The sequence below is a fragment of the Carcharhinus amblyrhynchos genome, chromosome 9 (genome assembly GCF_965287045.1).
Source record: "Carcharhinus amblyrhynchos chromosome 9, sCarAmb.v2.hapA, whole genome shotgun sequence".
In the NCBI taxonomy this organism is placed as follows: Eukaryota; Metazoa; Chordata; class Chondrichthyes; order Carcharhiniformes; family Carcharhinidae; genus Carcharhinus; species Carcharhinus amblyrhynchos.
In genome coordinates this window covers 880,083-899,538 of record NC_137332.1, presented here as the reverse complement: position 1 = coordinate 899,538, position 19,456 = coordinate 880,083, and the positions used below count along the sequence as shown (strand labels likewise).

Sequence of the window (19,456 nt, the reverse complement as noted above, 5' to 3'; positions counted from 1 at the left end):
ATCGCCAGGGGCTCTGCAATCACTTCCCTCGCCTCCCACAGTATCCTGGGGTACATCCCATCTGGTCCCGGCGACTTATCTATCTTGATAGAATTCAAAAGTTCTAACACATCCTCCTCCTTAATATCCACAAACTCAATCTTTTCCATCTGCTGCAAATCCATAGCAAAATCTCCCAGATCAGTTTCCACTGTGAATACTGAGGCAAAGTACTCATTAAGCACCTCTGCCATTTCTTCTGGTTCCACACAGACCTTTCCCCCTTCACCTTTTATAGGTCCTATCCCTTCTCTTCTCATCCTTTTATCTTTCACATATTTATAAAAGTTGTTGGAGAGGTTGGAGAAACTTGGTTTGTTCTCACTGGAGCGATGGAGGTTGAAGGGCGACTCTGATCTTCAGGTCGTCGTTGGCCTCTGGTATAGTACGGGAAGATTGGAGGTTAGCGAATGTTGTCCCATTGTTTAAGAAGGGGAACAGAGACTTCCCCGGGAATTATAGACCGGTGAGTCTCACTTCTGTTGTGGGCAAGGTTTTAGAAAAAATTATTAGGGATAGGATTTATAGTTATTTGGAGAGTAAAGAATTGATTGGAGATAGTCAGCATGGTTTTGTAGCGGGTAGGTCGTGCCTTACTAACCTTATTGAGTTTTTTGAGAAAGTGACCAAAGAGGTGGATAGGGGTAAGGCAGTGGACGTGGTGTATATGGATTTTAGTAAGGCGTTTGATAAGGTTCACCATGGTAGGCTTCTGCAGAAAATGCAGATGTATGGGATTGGGGGTGATCTAGGGAATTGGATCAGGAATTGGCTAGCGGATAGGAGACAGAGGGTGGTGGTTGATGGTAAATATTCATCATGGAGTTCGGTTTCGAGTGGTGTGCCTCAGGGATCTGTTTTGGGGCCACTGCTGTTTGTAATTTTTATTAATGATCTGGATGAGGGTATAGTTGGGTGGATTAGTAAGTTTGCTGATGACACCAAAGTCGGAGGTGTGGTAGATAGTGATGAAGGGTGTCATAGTTTGCAGGAAGACTTAGACAGGTTGCAGAGCTGGGCCGAGAGGTGGCGGATGGAGTTTAATGCGGAGAAGTGTGAGGTAATTCACTTTGGTAGGAATAACAGATGTGTTGAGTATAGGGCTAACGGGAGGACTTTGAATAGTGTGGATGAGCAGAGGGATCTAGGTGTATGTGTACATAGATCCCTGAAAGTTGGGAGTCAAGTAGATAAGGTTGTTAAGAAGGCATACGGTGTCTTGGCGTTTATTGGTAGGGGGATTGAATTTAGGAGTCGCAGCGTCATGTTGCAACTGTACACAACTCTGGTGCGGCCGCACTTGGAGTACTGTGTGCAGTTCTGGTCCCCACATTACAGGAAGGATGTGGAGGCTTTGGAGAGGGTGCAGAGGAGGTTTACCAGGATGTTGCCTGGTATGGAGGGGAGGTCCTATGAGGAGAAGCTGAGGGATTTGGGGTTGTTTTCGCTGGAAAGAAGGCGGCTAAGAGGGGATCTTATTGAAACATATAAGATGATTAGAGGTTTAGATAGGGTGGATAGTGATAGCCTTTTTCCTCTGATGGAGAAATCTAGCACGAGGGGGCATGGCTTTAAATTAAGGGGTGGTAGTTATAGGACGGATGTCAGGGGTAGGTTCTTTACCCAGAGGGTGGTGAGGGATTGGAATGCCCTGCCTGCTGCAGTTGTAAATGCGCCTAGTTTGGGGGCGTTTAAGAGATCCGTGGATAGGTTTATGGATGAGAAGGGATTGGTTTAGGTTAGTGGGTCATTGTTTTGTAACTGGTCGGCGCAACATCGTGGGTCGAAGGGCCTGTTCTGCGCTGTAATGTTCTATGTTCTATGTTCTATGTTCTAATGTTCTATGTTCTATGATAGAAGTCTACAAGATTATGAGAGGCATGGATAGAGTGGATAGTCAGAAGCTTTTTCCCAGGGTGGAAGAGTCAATTACTCGGGGGCACAGGTTTAAGGTGCGAGGGGCAAGGTTTAAAGGAGATGTACAAGGCAGATTTTTTACACAGAGGGTGGGGGGGTGCCTGGAACTCGTTGCCAGAGAGGTAGTGGAAGTGGATATGGTAGTGACTTTTAAGGGCTGTCTTGACAAATACATGAATAGGATGGGAATAGAGGGATATGGTCCCCGGAAGGGTAGAGTGTTTTAGCTCAGTCGGGGCAGCATGGTTGGTGCAGGCTTGGAGGGGCCGAAGGGCCTATTCCTGTGCTGGAATTTTCTTTGTTCTTTGTTCTTTGATTTAGGGATTGAGTGTTTTAGGGTTCAGGGATTTCGGCTTTGGGGACTTAGGGATTTAGGGTTTGGGGATTTCAGATTTTGGGTTTAGGAGTTTGGGGGTTCAGGGATTTTGGATTTAGGAGTTTGGAATTTCGGGTTTAGGGATTTCAGGATTTTGAGTTTAGGGATTTAGGGATTTTGAGGCTGCGCGCTGCTACTCAGTCTTTCATCCTTGTTCTAATTGTTTTTTAGGGACCACAAGGACCGCAGGGACCCACAGGGTTTGCCGGACCAAGAGGCCCTCCTGTAAGTAACCCTCTCCCTTTCCACAATATTGTGAAAGGCTCCAAATCAGCTTAGCACAAAGCGGTCCCGGGTAACCGGCCCAATCAGATCACTGGCAGTGGACTCGAATGTCGAGGAAGTTCTGGCTGCCTTTGGACTGATGTTGGTGCAGTTTGTGCTCAGGAGAAAAACTCAAGACTTTCACACTTGGGTCTAAAGGCCAGCGAAAGAAGGGGGAGCCTCCAAACCAACATTAACAACCAACTGGAGAGGGGTGGGGTGATCATGAGCAGGGTGGGGGAGCGAGAGCTGAGCAGAGTTGGGGGGGAGGGAGCTGTCAGGGTCCCTTATTGAGAGGCACTCAGTGCCTGTTGAAAGGCCTGGCATTGGAAATTGGGGGCGGTGGGGGGTGGAGGTTGGGGAGGAGGTCACAGAGAGTCACCTCCCTGCCTTTGCTGCCATTGAACGTTCCTCTCTTCCCCTGCCATCCCTGTGACCCCTGTCTCCTGTGACCTTCCACCATCGCTCGCCACGCCTTGGCCACTCAGTGCCGATGTGGAGATGCCGGTGTTGGACTGGGGTAAACACAGTAAGAAGTCTCACAACACCAGGTTAAAGTCCAACAGGTTTATTTGACAACAAACACCACTAACTTTCAGAACGCTGCTCCTTTCTCAGGTGACATTAATATCCTGGCTGTGGGATCTCCATCTCGCTGCTTTGTTTTTCAGGGCCCAGCTGGGAAAGATGGATTGCCGGGACACCCTGGACAGAGAGGGGAAACGGTGAGTAAATCACTCCGCTCGCAGAACACTGAGCAAATCCCAGTCTTTATTCCAAACCTGGAATACAAAGGGAGGGATGGAAGATTCGAGAAACCTGGTTAGAACCAACCTGGAGAAACTGGGTTTAGTACCACGACCCGTCCCTCAGGAACGGGTGACTGGCCTTGGAGAAGCGGCAGAGTGGATTCAACATTGACCGAAAGAGACTACTGTCCCCACCAGTACTGTACCTCAGTGTTATAGAGTGACAGACCCGTCCCCACCAGTACTGTACCCCAGTGTTATACAGTGACAGACCCGTCCCCACCAGTACTGAACCCCAGTGTTATACAGTGACAGACCCATCCCCACCAGTACTGTACCCCAGTGTTATACAGCGACAGACCCGTCCCCACCAGTACTGTACCCCAGTGTTATACAGCGACAGACCCGTCCCCACCAGTACTGTACCCCAGTGTTATACAGCGACAGACCTGTCCCCACCAGTACTGTACCCCAGTGTTATACAGCGACAGACCTGTCCCCACCAGTACTGTACCTCAGTGTTATAGAGTGACAGACCTATCCCCACCAGTACTGTACCCCAGTGTTATACAGCGACAGACCTGTCCCCACCAGTACTGTACCCCAGTGTTATAGAGTGACAGACCTGTCCCCACCAGTACTGTACCCCAGTGTTATACAGCGACAGACCCGTCCCCACCAGTACTGTACCTCAGTGTTATAGAGTGACAGACCTGTCCCCACCAGTACTGTATCCCAGTGTTATACAGCGACAGACCTGTCCCCACCAGTACTGTACCCCAGTGTTATACAGTGACAGACCCGTCCCCACCAGTACTGAACCCCAGTGTTATACAGCGACAGACCCGTCCCCACCAGTACTGAACCCCAGTGTTATACAGCGACAGACCCGTCCCCACCAGTACTGTACCCCAGTGTTATACAGTGACGGACCCGTCCCCACCAGTACTGTACCCCAGTGTTATACAGTGACGGACCCGTCCCCACCAGTACTGTACCCCAGTGTTATACAGCGACAGACCCGTCCCCACCAGTACTGTACCCCAGTGTTATACAGTGACAGACCCGTCCCCACCAGTACTGTACCCCAGTGTTATACAGCGACAGACCCGCCCCCACCAGTACTGTGCCCCAGTGTTATACAGCGACAGACCCGTCCCCACCAGTACTGTACCCTAGTGTTATACAGTGACAGACCCGTCCCCACCAGTACTGTACCCCAGTGTTATACAGCGACAGACCCGTCCCCACCAGTACTGTACCCCAGTGTTATACAGTGACAGACCCGTCCCCACCAGTACTGTACCCCAGTGTTATACAGGGACAGACCCGTCCCCACCAGTACTGTACCCCAGTGTTATACAGTGACAGACCCGTCCCCACCAGTACTGAACCCCAGTGTTATACAGCGACAGACCCGTCCCCACCAGTACTGAACCCCAGTGTTATACAGCGACAGACCCGTCCCCACCAGTACTGAACCCCAGTGTTATACCGCGACAGACCTGTCCCCACCAGTACTGTACCCCAGTGTTATACAGCGACAGACCCGTCCCCACCACTACTGTACCCCAGTGTTATACAGCGACAGACCCGTCCCCACCAGTACTGAACCCCAGTGTTATACAGTGACAGACCCGTCCCCACCAGTACTGTACCCCAGTGTTATACAGCGACAGACCCGTCCCCACCAGTACTGTACCCCAGTGTTATACAGCGACAGACCCGTCCCCACCAGTACTGTACCCCAGTGTTATACAGCGACAGACCCGTCCCCACCAGTACTGTACCCCAGTGTTATACAGCGACAGACCCGTCCCCACCAGTACTGTACCCCAGTGTTATACAGCGACAGACCCGTCCCCACCAGTACTGTACCCTAGTGCTATACAGTGACAGACCCGTCCCCACCAGTACTGTACCCCAGTGTTATACAGCGACAGACCCGTCCCCACCAGTACTGTACCCCAGTGTTATACAGTGACAGACCCGTCCCCACCAGTACTGTACCCCAGTGTTATACAGTGACAGACCTGTCCCCACCAGTACTGAACCCCAGTGTTATACAGCGACAGACCCGTCCCCACCAGTACTGAACCCCAGTGTTATACAGCGACAGACCCGTCCCCACCAGTACTGAACCCCAGTGTTATACAGCGACAGACCCGTCCCCACCAGTACTGAACCCCAGTGTTATACCGCGACAGACCTGTCCCCACCAGTACTGAACCCCAGTGTTATACAGCGACAGACCCGTCCCCACCAGTACTGAACCCCAGTGTTATACCGCGACAGACCTGTCCCCACCAGTACTGTACCCCAGTGTTATACAGTGACAGACCCGTCCCCACCAGTACTGAACCCCAGTGTTATACAGCGACAGACCCGTCCCCACCAGTACTGAACCCCAGTGTTATACCGCGACAGACCTGTCCCCACCAGTACTGTACCCCAGTGTTATACAGTGACAGACCCGTCCCCACCAGTACTGTACCCCAGTGTTATACAGCGACAGACCCGTCCCTACCAGTACTGTACCCCAGTGTTATACAGCGACAGACCCGTCCCCACCAGTACTGTACCCCAGTGTTATACAGCGACAGACCCGTCCCCACCAGTACTGTACCCCAGTGTTATACAGTGGCAAACCCGTCCCCACCAGTACTGTACCCCAGTTTTATACAGCGACAGACCCGTCCCCACCAGTACTGTACCCCAGTGTTATACAGCGACAGAGCCGTCCCCACCAGTACTGAACCCCAGTGTTATACAGCGACAGACCCGTCCCCACCAGTACTGAACCCCAGTGTTATACCGCGACAGACCTGTCCCCACCAGTACTGTACCCCAGTGTTATACAGCGACAGACCCGTCCCCACCAGTACTGTACCCCAGTGTTAGAGAGTGACAGACCTATCCCCACCAGTACTGTACCCCAGTGTTATACAGCGACAGACCCGTCCCCACCAGTACTGTACCCCAGTGTTATACAGCGACAGACCCGTCCCCACCAGTACTGTACCCCAGTGTTATACAGCGACAGACCCGTCCCCACCAGTACTGTACCCCAGTGTTATACAGCGACAGACCCGTCCCCACCAGTACTGTACCCCAGTGTTATACAGTGACGGACCCGTCCCCACCAGTACTGTACCCCAGTGTTATACAGTGACGGACCCGTCCCCACCAGTACTGTACCCCAGTGTTATACAGCGACAGACCCGTCCCCACCAGTACTGTACCCCAGTGTTATACAGTGACAGACCCGTCCCCCTGTACCCCAGTGTTATACAGCGACAGACCCGTCCCCACAAGTAACGTACCCCAGAGTTATACAGTGACAGACCCGTCCCCACCAGTACTGTACCCCAGTGTTATACCGTGACAGACCCGTCCCCCTGTACCCCAGTGTTATACAGCGACAGACCCGTCCCCACCAGTACTGTACCCCAGTGTTATACAGTGACAGACCCGTCCCCCTGTACCCCAGTGTTATACAGCGACAGACCCGTCCCCACAAGTAACGTACCCCAGAGTTATACAGTGACAGACCCGTCCCCACCAGTACTGTACCCCAGTGTTATACCGTGACAGACCCGTCCCCCTGTACCCCAGTGTTATACAGTGACAGACCCGTCCCCACCAGTACTGTACCCCAGTGTTATACAGTGACAGACCCGTCCCCACCAGTACTGTACCCCAGTGTTATACAGTGACAGACCCGTCCCCACCAGTACTGTACCCCAGTGTTATACAGCGACAGAACCGTCCACACCAGTACTGTACCCAAGTGTTATACAGCGACAGACCCATCCCCACCAGTACTGTACCCCAGTGTTATACAGCGACAGACCCGTCCCCACCAGTACTGTACCCCAGTGTTATACAGCAACAGACCCGTCCCCACCAGTACTGTACCCCAGTGTTATACAGCAACAGACCCGTCCCCACCAGTACTGTACCCCAGTGTTATACAGCAACAGACCCGTCCCCACCAGTACAGTACCCCAGTGTTATACAGTGACAGACCCGTCCCCACCAGTACTGTACCCCAGTGTTATACAGTGACAGACCCGTCCCCACCAGTACTGTACCCCAGTGTTATACAGTGACAGACCCGTCCCCCTGTACCCCAGTGTTATACAGCGACAGACCCGTCCCCACCAATACTGTACCCCAGTGTTATACAGCGACAGACCCGTCCCCACCAGTACTGAACCCCAGTGTTATACAGCGACAGACCCGTCCCCACCAGTACTGTACCCCAGTGTTATACAGCGACAGACCCGTCCCCACCAGTACTGTACCCCAGTGTTATACAGCGACAGACCCGTCCCCACCAGTACTGTACCCCAGTGTTACACAGTGACAGACCCGTCCCCACCAGTACTGTGCCCCAGTGTTATACAGCGACAGACCCGCCCCCACCAGTACTGTACCCCAGTGTTATACAGTGACAGACCCGTCCCCACCAGTACTGTACCCCAGTGTTATACAGTGACAGACCCGTCCCCACCAGTACTGTACCCCAGTGTTATACAGCGACAGACCCGCCCCCACCAGTACTGTGCCCCAGTGTTATACAGCGACAGACCCGTCCCCACCAGTACTGTACCCTAGTGTTATACAGTGACAGACCCGTCCCCACCAGTACTGTACCCCAGTGTTATACAGCGACAGACCCGTCCCCACCAGTACTGTACCCCAGTGTTATACAGTGACAGACCCGTCACCACCAGTACTGTACCCCAGTGTTATACAGCGACAGACCCGTCCCCACCAGTACTGAACCCCAGTGTTATACAGCGACAGACCCGTCCCCACCAGTACTGAACCCCAGTGTTATAACGCGACAGACCTGTCCCCACCAGTACTGTACCCCAGTGTTATACAGCGACAGACCCGTCCCCACCAGTACTGAACCCCAGTGTTATAACGCGACAGACCTGTCCCCACCAGTACTGTACCCCAGTGTTATACAGCGACAGACCCGTCCCCACCAGTACTGTACCCCAGTGTTATACAGCGACAGACCCGTCCCCACCAGTACTGAACCCCAGTGTTATACAGCGACAGACCCGTCCCCACCAGTACTGAACCCCAGTGTTATAACGCGACAGACCTGTCCCCACCAGTACTGTACCCCAGTGTTATACAGCGACAGACCCGTCCCCACCAGTACTGTACCCCAGTGTTATACAGCGACAGACCCGTCCCCACCAGTACTGTACCCCAGTGTTATACAGTGACAGACCCGTCCCCACCTGTACTGTACCCCAGTGTTATACAGCGACAGACCCGTCCCCACCAGTACTGTACCCCAGTGTTATACAGCAACAGACCCGTCCCCACCAGTACTGTACCCCAGTGTTATACAGCGACAGACCCGTCCCCACCAGTACTGTACCCCAGTGTTATACAGCGACAGACCCGTCCCCACCAGTACTGTACCCCAGTGTTATACAGCGACAGACCCGTCCCCACCAGTACTGAACCCCAGTGTTATACCGCGACAGACCTGTCCCCACCAGTACTGTACCCCAGTGTTATACAGCGACAGACCCGTCCCCACCAGTACTGTACCCCAGTGTTAAAGAGTGACAGACCTATCCCCACCAGTACTGTACCCCAGTGTTATACAGCGACAGACCCGTCCCCACCAGTACTGTACCCCAGTGTTATACAGCGACAGACCCGTCCCCACCAGTACTGTACCCCAGTGTTATACAGCGACAGACCCGTCCCCACCAGTACTGTACCCCAGTGTTGTACAGCGACAGACCCGTCCCCACCAGTACTGTACCCCAGTGTTATACAGCGACAGACCCGTCCCCACCAGTACTGTACCCCAGTGTTATACAGCGACAGACCCGTCCCCACCAGTACTGTACCCCAGTGTTATACAGCGACAGACCCATCCCCACCAGTACTGTACCCCAATGTTATACAGCGACAGACCCGTCCCCACCAGTACTGTACCCCAGTGTTATACAGCGACAGACCCGTCCCCACCAGTACTGTATCCCAGTGTTATACAGCGACAGACCCGTCCCCACCAGTACTGTACCCCAGTGTTATACAGCGACAGACCCGTCCCCACCAGTACTGAACCCCAGTGTTATACCGCGACAGACCCGTCCCCACCAGTACTGTACCCCAGTGTTATACAGCGACAGACCCGTCCCCACCAGTACTGTACCCCAGTGTTATACAGCGACAGACCCGTCCCCACCAGTACTGTACCCCAGTGTTATACAGCGACAGACCCGTCCCCACCAGTACTGTATCCCAGTGTTATACAGCGACAGACCCGTCCCCACCAGTACTGTACCCCAGTGTTATACAGCGACAGACCCGTCCCCACCAGTACTGTGCCCCAGTGTTATACAGCGACAGACCCGTCCCCACCAGTACTGTCCCCCAGTGTTATACAGCGACAGACCCGTCCCCAGCAGTACTGTACCCCAGTGTTATACAGCGACAGACCCGTCCCCACCAGTACTGTACCCCAGTGTTATACAGCGACAGACCCGTCCCCACCAGTACTGTACCCCAGTGTTATACAGCGACAGACCCGTCCCCACCAGTACTGTACCCCAGTGTTACACAGTGACAGACCCGTCCCCACCAGTACTGTCCCCCAGTGTTATACAGTGACAGACCCATCCCCACCAGTACTGTACCCCAGTGTTGTACAGTGACAGACCCGTCCCCACCAGTACTGTACCCCAATGTTATACAGCGACAGACCCGTCCCCACCAGTACTGTACCCCAGTGTTATACAGCGACAGACCCGTCCCCACCTGTACTGTACCCCAGTGTTATACAGCGAAAGACCCGTCCCCACCAGTACTGTACCCCAGTGTAATACAGCGACAGTCCCGTCCCCACCAGTACTGTACCCCAGTGTTATACAGCGACAGACCCGTCCCCACCAGTACTGTACCCCAGTGTTATACAGCGACAGACCCGTCCCCACCAGTACTGTACCCCAGTGTTATAGAGCGACAGACCCGTCCCCACCAGTACTGTACCCCAGTGTTACACAGTGACAGCCCCATCCCCACCAGTACTGTACCCCAGTGTTATACAGTGACAGACCCGTCCCCACCAGTACTGTACCCCAGTGTTATACAGCGACAGACCCATCCCCACCAGTACGGAACCCCAGTGTTATACAGCGATAGACCCGTCCCCACCAGTACTGTACCCCAGTGTTATACAGCGACAGACCCGTCCCCACCAGTACTGAACCCCAGTGTTTTACAGCGATAGACCCGTCCCCACCAGTGCTGTACCCCAGTGTTATAGAGTGACAGACCCGTCCCCCTGTACTCCAGTGTTATACAGCGACAGACCCGTCCCCACCAGTACTGAACCCCAGTGTTGTACAGCAACAGACCCGTCCCCACCAGTACTGAACCCCAGTGTTATACAGTGCCAGACCCGTCCCCCTGTACCCCAGTGTTATACAGCGACAGACCCGTCCCCACCAGTACTGTACCCCAGTGTTATACAGCGACAGACCCGTCCCCACCTGTACTGTACCCCAGTGTTATACAGTGGCAGACCCGTCCCCACCAGTACTGTACCCCAGTGTTATACAGTGACAGACCCGTCCCCACCAGTACTGTACCCCAGTGTTATACAGCGACAGACCTGTCCCCACCAGTACTGAACCCCAGTGTTATACAGCGACAGACCCGTCCCCACCAGTACTGTACCCCAGTGTTATACAGTGGCAGACCCGTCCCCACCAGTACTGTCCCCCAGTGTTATACAGTGACAGACCCATCCCCACCAGTACTGAACCCCAGTGTTATAGATGACAGATGACAAATTTATGATATTTAATAGTGTGTTTGATTTCTGTCCATCAGGGTTTCCAAGGCAAAACTGGCCCCCCAGGCCCCGGAGGAGTGGTGGGACCTCAGGTATGTCTCAATTAACCGATTGAGTTTGGGAGCTGGGTGCCAGTGAAGGAGGTTGCGTAGAGTCCATTAATAAAATGGAAGAGGTCTGTTTGATAATGAAGTCTTCTCGATAACCTAATGAAAAGGCAGTCTACTCCAAGTGTTCCACTCCATGTGGTATCTCATCGACCTGACTGTAAATTCTGTAACAGAGCTGTGCTCTGAGCAGATGGAACCAGCTCTGCCCAATGGCCTCTGTCCGATTCCTGCAGTTTAACCTGCTCGAGATTGGAGAATCCAACACTTTGTTTCAGCCTGGATCACACTGACTTTCCCCCGACTCCCTTTAGCACAGAGAAGGCTGAGAGGTGATATGATCACTGTTTTTAGAATGGAAAGGGACTGGATAATGTTGGGGAGGAGCCGCTGTCTCCCTGTGGAGTTGTGGATAGTGAAGAGGATTGTCAGAGGATACAGCAAGATATAGACTGTTTGGAGACTTGGGTGTAGAAATGGCAGATGGAGTTTAATCCAGACAAATGTGAGATAATGCATGTTGGAAGGTCCAATGCATGTAGGAATTATACAGTAAATGGTAGAACCTTGGGAGTATTGTTAGGCAGAGGGATCTGGGCGTACATATCCACTGATCACTGAAAGTGGCAACACAGGTGGATAAGATAGTTAAGGGCAACTTGATGAATCCATGGATAGGATGGGAATGGAAGGATACGGGCTCTGTAAGTCCATACGGTTTTTAGTTTAGGCAAGCATCATGATTGGTGCAGGCTTGGAGGGCTGAATGGCCTGTTCCTGTGCTGTACTTTGCTCTTTGTGTCCAGGATAGTCGAACCAGAGATCACGGCCTGAGTCTGAAGGGGGATGTTTAAATTAACCTGGGGGTGCAGTGAGTGAGTGATTAATCTCTGGGAGAGACTCTCCGGGGACACAGTCGAAGCTGTTAGTATTGTTTCAATCAAATAGAAATTAGACAGATTTCTGGAAAATGGCATTTTGGGCTCCAGTATCTGACTAAGGGAAGACATGAGGTGTGGAGAGTGCAGTGAGTTTGGGAGCAACAGGTGACTTTGGGCCTCTGGTTCCACAACCTCTCGCCCAAGGCGGGTATCCTCAGCCCAGCCCTGGGGAGAGGGGACACCCACTGATGGAGGTTGAGTTCTGTGATTTGACAATTGTTGGTCAGGGAAAATGTTACAGCGGTACTCAGGCAGGACAGATTAGGGGGCTTGTCTACTGAGGCCCTATGGGTAGAGCTGAGAAACAGGAAAGGTATGACCACATTAATGAGGTTGTATTATAGACCACCTAATAGTCAGCGAGAATTGGAGGAGCAAATCAGTAGAGAGATAGCTGACAACTGCAAGAAACAGAAAGTTGTGATAGTTGGGGATTTTAATTTTCCACATATAGATTGGGATTCGTATACTGTTAAAGGTCGAGACGGGGTGGAGTTTGTAAAATGTGTTCAGGAAAATGTTCTAAATCAATATATAGAGGCACCAACTAGACAGGATGCAATATTAGATCTCCTATTGGGAAATGAGTTAGGGCAAGTGATGGAAGTGTGTGTAGTGGAACACTTTGGTTCCAGTGATCATAACGCCATTAGTTTCAACTTGATCATGGATAAAGATAGATCTGGTCCTCAGGTTGAAGTTCTAAACTGGAAAAAGGCCAAATTTGAAGAAATGAGAAAGGATCTAAAAACCGTGGATTGGGACAGGCTGTTCTCTGGCAAGGATGTGATTGGTGAGTGAGAGGTCTTCAAAGGAGAAATGTTGAGAGTGCAGAGTTTGTATGTTCCTGTCAGGATTAAAGGCAAAGTGAATAAGAATAAGGAATCTTGGTTCTCGAGGGATATTGCAACTCTGATAAGGAAGAAGAGATGTATGACATGTATAGGCAACAGGGAACAAATGAGATGCTTGAGGAGTATAAAAAGTGCAAAAAATACTTAAGAAGGAAATCAAGAGGGCTAAAAGACATGAGGTTGCTTTGGCAGTCAAGGTGAAGGATAATCCTAAGAGTTTCTACAGGTATATTAAGAGCAAAAGGATCATAAGGGATAAAATTGGTCCCCTTGAAGATCAGAGTGGTTGGCTCTGTATGGAACCAAAAGAAATGGGGGAGATATTAAATGGGTTTTTTGCATCGTATTTACTAAGGAAACTGGCATGGAGTCTATGGAAATAAGGCAAACAAGTCGGGAGGTCATGGAACCTTTACAGATTAAAGGGGAGGAGGTGCTTGTTGTCTTGAAGCAAATCAGAATAGATAAATCCCCAGGACCGGACAGGGTATTCCCTTGGACCTTGAACGAGACTAGTGTTGAAATTTCAGGGGCCCTGGCGGATATATTTAAAATGTCAGTATCCACGGGTGAGGTGCTGGATGATTGGAGGATAGCTCATGTTGTTCTGTTTTTAAAAAAGGTTCAAAAAGTAATCCAGGAAATTATAGGCCGGTAAGTTTGACGTCAGTAGTAGGTAAATTATTGGAAGGAGTACTAAGGGATAGGATCTACAAATATTTGGATAGACAGGGACTTATTACTGAGAGTCAGCATGGTTTTGTGTGTGGTAGGTCATGTTTGACCAATCTATTAGAGTTTTTCGAGGAGGTTACCAGGAAAGTGGATGAAGGGAAGGCAGTGGATGTTGTCTACATGGACTTCAGTAAGGCCTTTGACAAGGTCCCGCATGGGAGGTTAGTTAGGAAGGTTCAGTCACCAGGTATACATGGAGAGGCAGTAAATTGGATTAAACATTGGCTCAATGGAAGAAGTCAGAGACTGGTACTGGAGGATTCCTTCTCTGAGTGGAGGCCTGTGACGAGTGGAGTGCCACAGAGATCGGTGTTGGGTCCGTTGTTTGTCATCTGTATCAATGATCTGGATGATAATGTGGTAAATTGGATCAGCAAATTTGCTGATGATACAAAGATTGGAGGTGTAGTGGACAGTGAGGAAGGTTTTCAAAGCTTGCAGAGGGATTTGGACCAACTAGAAAAATGGGCTGAAAAATGGCAAATGGAATTTAACGCAGACAAGTGTGAGGTATTGCACTTTGGAAGGACAAACCAAAGTAGAACGTACAGGGTAAATGGTAGGATTCTGAAGAGTGCAGTTGAACAAAGGGATCTGGGAATACAGGTACAGAATTCCCTAAAAGTGGCGTCACAGGTGGATAGGGTCGTAAAGAGTGCTTTTGGTACATTGGCCTTTATAAATCAAAGTATAGAGTGTAAGAGTTGGAATGTTATGGTAAGGTTATATAAGACATTGGTGAGGCCGAATTTAGAGTATTGTGTACAGTTTTGGTCACCTAATTACAGGAAGGATGTAAATAAGGTTGAAAGAGTGCAGAGAAGGTTCACAAGGATGTTGCCGGGACTTGAGAAGCTGAGTTACAGAGAGAGATTGAATAGGTTAGGACTTTATTCCCTGGAGTGTAGAAGAATGAGGGGAGATTTGATAGAGGTGTATAAGATTTTGATGGGTATAGATAGAGTGAATGCAAGCAGGCTTTTTCCACTGAGGCTAGGGGAGAAAAAAAACCAGAGGGCATGGGTTAAGGGTGAAAGGAGAAAAGTTTAAAGGGAATATTAGGGGGGGATTCTTCACACAGAGAGTGGTGGGAGTGTGGAATGAGCTGCCGGATAAAGTGGTAAATACAGGGTCACTTTTAACATTTAAGAAAAACTTGGACGGGTTCATGGATGAGAGGGGTGTGGAGGGATATGGTCCAAGCGCAGGTCAGTGGGACTAGGCAGAGAAATGGTTCGGCCAAAAGGCCTGTTTCTGAGCTGTAATTTTCTATGGTTCTATTAACTCCCTGACCATTGGATGGTACCAGGATGTAGAATGGTTACGGCCATAGAGGGAGACCATGCAACCCATCGAGCCTGTGATAGCTCTTTGCATGAACAATTTATCTCAGAAAACACCACTGCCCTTTCCCTGTGATCCTGTATTGTTGTCCGAATAGTTGTTTGTCCAATTTTGAAATGAAGGGGGTTGAAGGTGGAGCCTGGATCTGATGTGATGACCTTGTAAAGTTAAAAGTTTATTTGTCACAAATGAGGCTTACATTAACACTGCAATGAAATTACTGTGAAATTCCCCTAGTCACCACACTCTGGCACCTGTTTGGGTCAATGCACCCTAACCAGCACATTTTTCAGACTGTGGGAGGAACCCGGAGCACCCGGAGGAAACCCACTCAGACACGGGGAGAATGTGCAAACACCACACAGACAGTGACCCGAGCTGGGAATTGAACCCGTGTCCCTGGCGCTGTGAGGCAGCAGTGCTAACCCACTGTGTCACCGTGCTGCCCCTTGTTCCATCATGGTTGTGTTAGAAGGTGTAATGTTTTCTCACACTCCTCGCTCCTGGTTTTAGTGCAGTCTGACTCCTGAATACAGCAGCCCCCTCCAATCCTCTTCAAATTCTTCACCATCCAGGGATTCCTCAGGGATGGGGAACAGGCAGAACTTTATCTCCAGTCCCTGGCTGTGGAGTGAACAGGAGAATGAGGCCATTTCTGCTGGGAACTGGAGTTATTGCTGGAAATACAGGGAACACCTTCAGAGACCATCAGCTGAGCTGAAACCCAAAGAGCACAGACAAAATTACGCTGAAATTCCAGAACAGAAACAAGCCATTCGGCCCATCTGCTCAGTGTGTGCTCCACATGAAACTCCTCCCACCCCCTTTTCCCCTCACCCTGTAACCATCACCTTCTATTCCTTTCTGCCCCAGGTCTTTATCCAGCTTCAATACTGTTCATATTGAAACAATCCCCATGGGCCCACCTCCCACCTCCTCCCCACTCCCCATGGGAGCGAGTCCCACCTCCTCCCCACTCCCCATGGGCCCACCTCCCACCTCCTCCCCAGTCCCCGTGGGAGCGAGTCCCACATTCTCCCCACTCCCCGTGGGAGCGAGTCCCACATTCTCCCCACTCCCCGTGGGAGCGAGTCCCACATTCTCCCCACTCCCCGTGGGAGCGAGTCCCACACTCTCCCCACTCCCCGTGGGAGCGAGTCCCACACTCTCCCCACTCCCCGTGGGAGCGAGTCCCACACTCTCCCCACTCCCCGTGGGAGCGAGTCCCACACTCTCCCCACTCCCCGTGGGAGCGAGTCCCACACTCTCCCCACTCCCTGTGGGAGCGAGTCCCACATTCTCCCCACTCCCTGTGGGAGCGAGTCCCACATTCTCCCCACTCCCTGTGGGAGTGAGTCCCACAGTCTCCCCACTCCCTGTGGGAGCGAGTCCCACATTCTCCCCACTCCCTGTGGGAGTGAGTCCCACAGTCTCCCCACTCCCTGGGGGAGCATGTCCCACATTCTCCCCACTTCCCGTAGGAGTGAGTCCCACAGTCTCCCCACCCCCTGGGGGAGTTTTACCCCTCAGGGTTCCTGTTCTTTGAGAAAAGAGCCCAGGTCTGTTTAATCTTTCCTGCAAATTTCTCTCTCTCCACTCTCTGCACTCAGTAAATACACAAATCAAACCTCTGATAAATATATAGCCAAACATCCAGTGCTTAAAATGCCCAACGCTGTAACAATTGTTTAATAATTATTATTAATCAATCTTCCATAAACTGTGGCAATTAATTTTCCTCTTAATGAGAGAATATCTCTTTGTTATAACCAATTCTTTTCTGCAGCCAATCCAGAACTGATGGTTTTAGTTTCAGGATAACTTCTTCATTTTGCAGACGAGTGAACTGGAATCCTTTCTCCTTCATGTTTGATTTGATGATTAGCGATGAAGAGGGAATGATGTCTCTTGTTTATTCCTGGTGTCCATTCATTCTGTACCTCTTCTTGTTTGTGTTAGGGTTCAACTGGAGAGACAGGACCATTAGGTGAGAGAGGACACCCAGGTCCACCCGGGCCACCGGGAGAACAAGGCCTCCCAGGGTCTGCAGGAAAGGAAGGTGCGAAGGTAAGTGTTGCTGAGTGTGGGTCCCACTGGGTCAGGGAGGCAGAACCAGTCTCAGTGTCAGGGTCACAGGCTGGAACAGCTCAGCTGGTCTGACAGTATCTGTGAAAAGAGAATAGAACCAACATCATGAGCCTGGCCTCACCAGGTTAGTGTAGGGTGGTCATCTTGTGTTCACCCTGATATCTTGTTACCCAAGTTGCTGATTCACTCTCATGACTTAATCTCCAACTGTTCCTAAATGGGGAATTATTCAATCAGCCCCCTCCCTCCCCCCAGTCCCACAAACCACTGAGTACCCCTGAAGCCCCCGGCCAGCTAAACACTGAACTATAGGAAAGGTGTGATTACACTAGGGGGGGTACAGAGGAGATTCACCAGGGTGTTCCCTGGGATGGGGCGTTTGAATTATAAGAAGAGACTGGATAGGCTTGGGTTGTTTTCATTGGAGCAGAGAAGGCTGAGGGGGAAATGATTGAGGTGAGTAAGATTCTGAGGGGGGCGTTGACAGGGTGAATAGGGAGCAGCTGTTCCCCTTGGTTGACGGGTCAGTCACAAGGGGGCAGAGTTAAAGGGTGAGGGGCAGGAGGTTCAGAGGGGATTTGAGGAAAAATCTTTTCAGAGGGTGCTGGGAATCTGGAACGTGATGCCTGGGCAGGTAATGGAGGTCGAAAACATTACAACCTTTAAAAATATTTCGATGAACACTTGGAATATCACAACATTCAGGGATGTAGGGTCAAGTACAGCAAAATGGGATTAGTGTGAGTTTAGTAGTCATTATTGTTAGTGCAGACTCGATGGGCTGAAGGGCCTTTACTGCACTCTCTGACTGTGACTCTTCCAAATGTCCAAAATCCCAACCAATTCCAACGCCCAAGCTCCACAGCAATCCAACTCACAGGAGTAGGCCATTCAGCCCATCGGGTCTGCTCTGCGATTGTATCTGACCTTCTGTCTCACAACCCCACCCACTTCACAATCCTCAAAGTCTATTATCTCAACCTTCAATATAACAGACCCCCGGTGGAGAGAGTTCCAAAGATTTGCAAAGCCCCGAGTGATGACATTTCTCCTCATCTCTGCCCAAATAATCCCTTATCCAGAGACCCCATGATTTAGATTCCCTAACCGAGGGAGACCAATCTCTCTTCTATCCTCTCAAACCCATTCAGAATATTACACATTTTAATAAGATCACTTCTCTTTCTCTAAACTCCAGAGAGTATCAACCCAATTTACTCAGCTTCTCATCATTGGATAAGCGTCTCATCTCAGAGACCAATCCAGTGATCCTTTGCTGTATCACCTCCAATATAAGTCTATCTTTCCTTAAACGTGGAGACCAAAACTGTCCTCAGTGTTCCCGACGAGGCCTCACTGAAACCCTGTGCAATTGTTTATTGTTATATTACAATCCTCTTCAATAAAGAGCGACATGTCACTGCGTTCCTGATTGCTGGCTGCCTTTCCATGCTCCTTGTACAGGCACACCCAGATCTCTACAAACATCATCATTTCAAACATTCACACCTTACAAAAAATATTCTGCTTTTTTATTCTTATCAGCAAAGTGAATGAGTTCACACTTCCATGAAACTCAAATTTGTTCACAAATTTATTCAACCCAATTCCAATTTTCCAATTGTTCCAAGGTTGGATTTGAACTCAGGTTCTCAGACTCAATGGGCCAAATGGCCTACTTCAGCTCTTATATCTCCTTGTCTTATTCTGGTAGTTTGAACATTTTCAAGGATAGATAGTGCAGTCATGTGAAATGAATGTGTTGTTCAGTGATAATAATTAAAATGCTGAAGTACGCAACTTGCATTTATATAGCGCCTTTACTGTATAATCCAAAGCACTTCACAGCACTGTAAATCAGGCAGACCTGAGCCACATAAGGAAATATTAGGGCAGGTGACCACAGGCTGAGTCAAAGAGGGATGTTTCATGTGATATCTTGGAGCAGAGAGAGAGGGAGAGAGTTGGAGAGGTTTGTGGAGGGAATTCCAGAGTTCAGAGCTCAGGCTGCTGAAGGCAGTGGTGGAGAGTTCAAACCAGGGATGTTCTGGAGGCCAGAATGTGAGGACCACAGAGATCTCAGAGGGTTGCAGAACCGGAGGAGGTGACAGAGATAGGGAGGGACCAGGACAAGGAGGGAGCATGGGGGGTGAGGGGGCAGCAGGGGGGGCAGTGTGGGTCAGTGAGCACAAAGGGTGG

At 50.5% G+C, this 19,456-nt stretch overlaps 1 protein-coding gene across 1 annotated transcript in view; it reads left to right on the top strand.

Annotated features, from left to right (window-relative positions):
* Positions 1 to 19,456, top strand: part of col11a1a (collagen, type XI, alpha 1a) — a 443,284-nt gene that overhangs the window by 309,298 nt on the left and 114,530 nt on the right. Inside the window, exons 36-39 of the mRNA XM_080195067.1 lie at positions 2,504 to 2,557; positions 3,268 to 3,321; positions 11,227 to 11,280; positions 17,129 to 17,236. Of these exons, the coding sequence (XP_080051193.1) occupies positions 2,504 to 2,557; positions 3,268 to 3,321; positions 11,227 to 11,280; positions 17,129 to 17,236 (270 nt within the window). The remainder of the gene's footprint in view (positions 1 to 2,503; positions 2,558 to 3,267; positions 3,322 to 11,226; positions 11,281 to 17,128; positions 17,237 to 19,456) is intronic.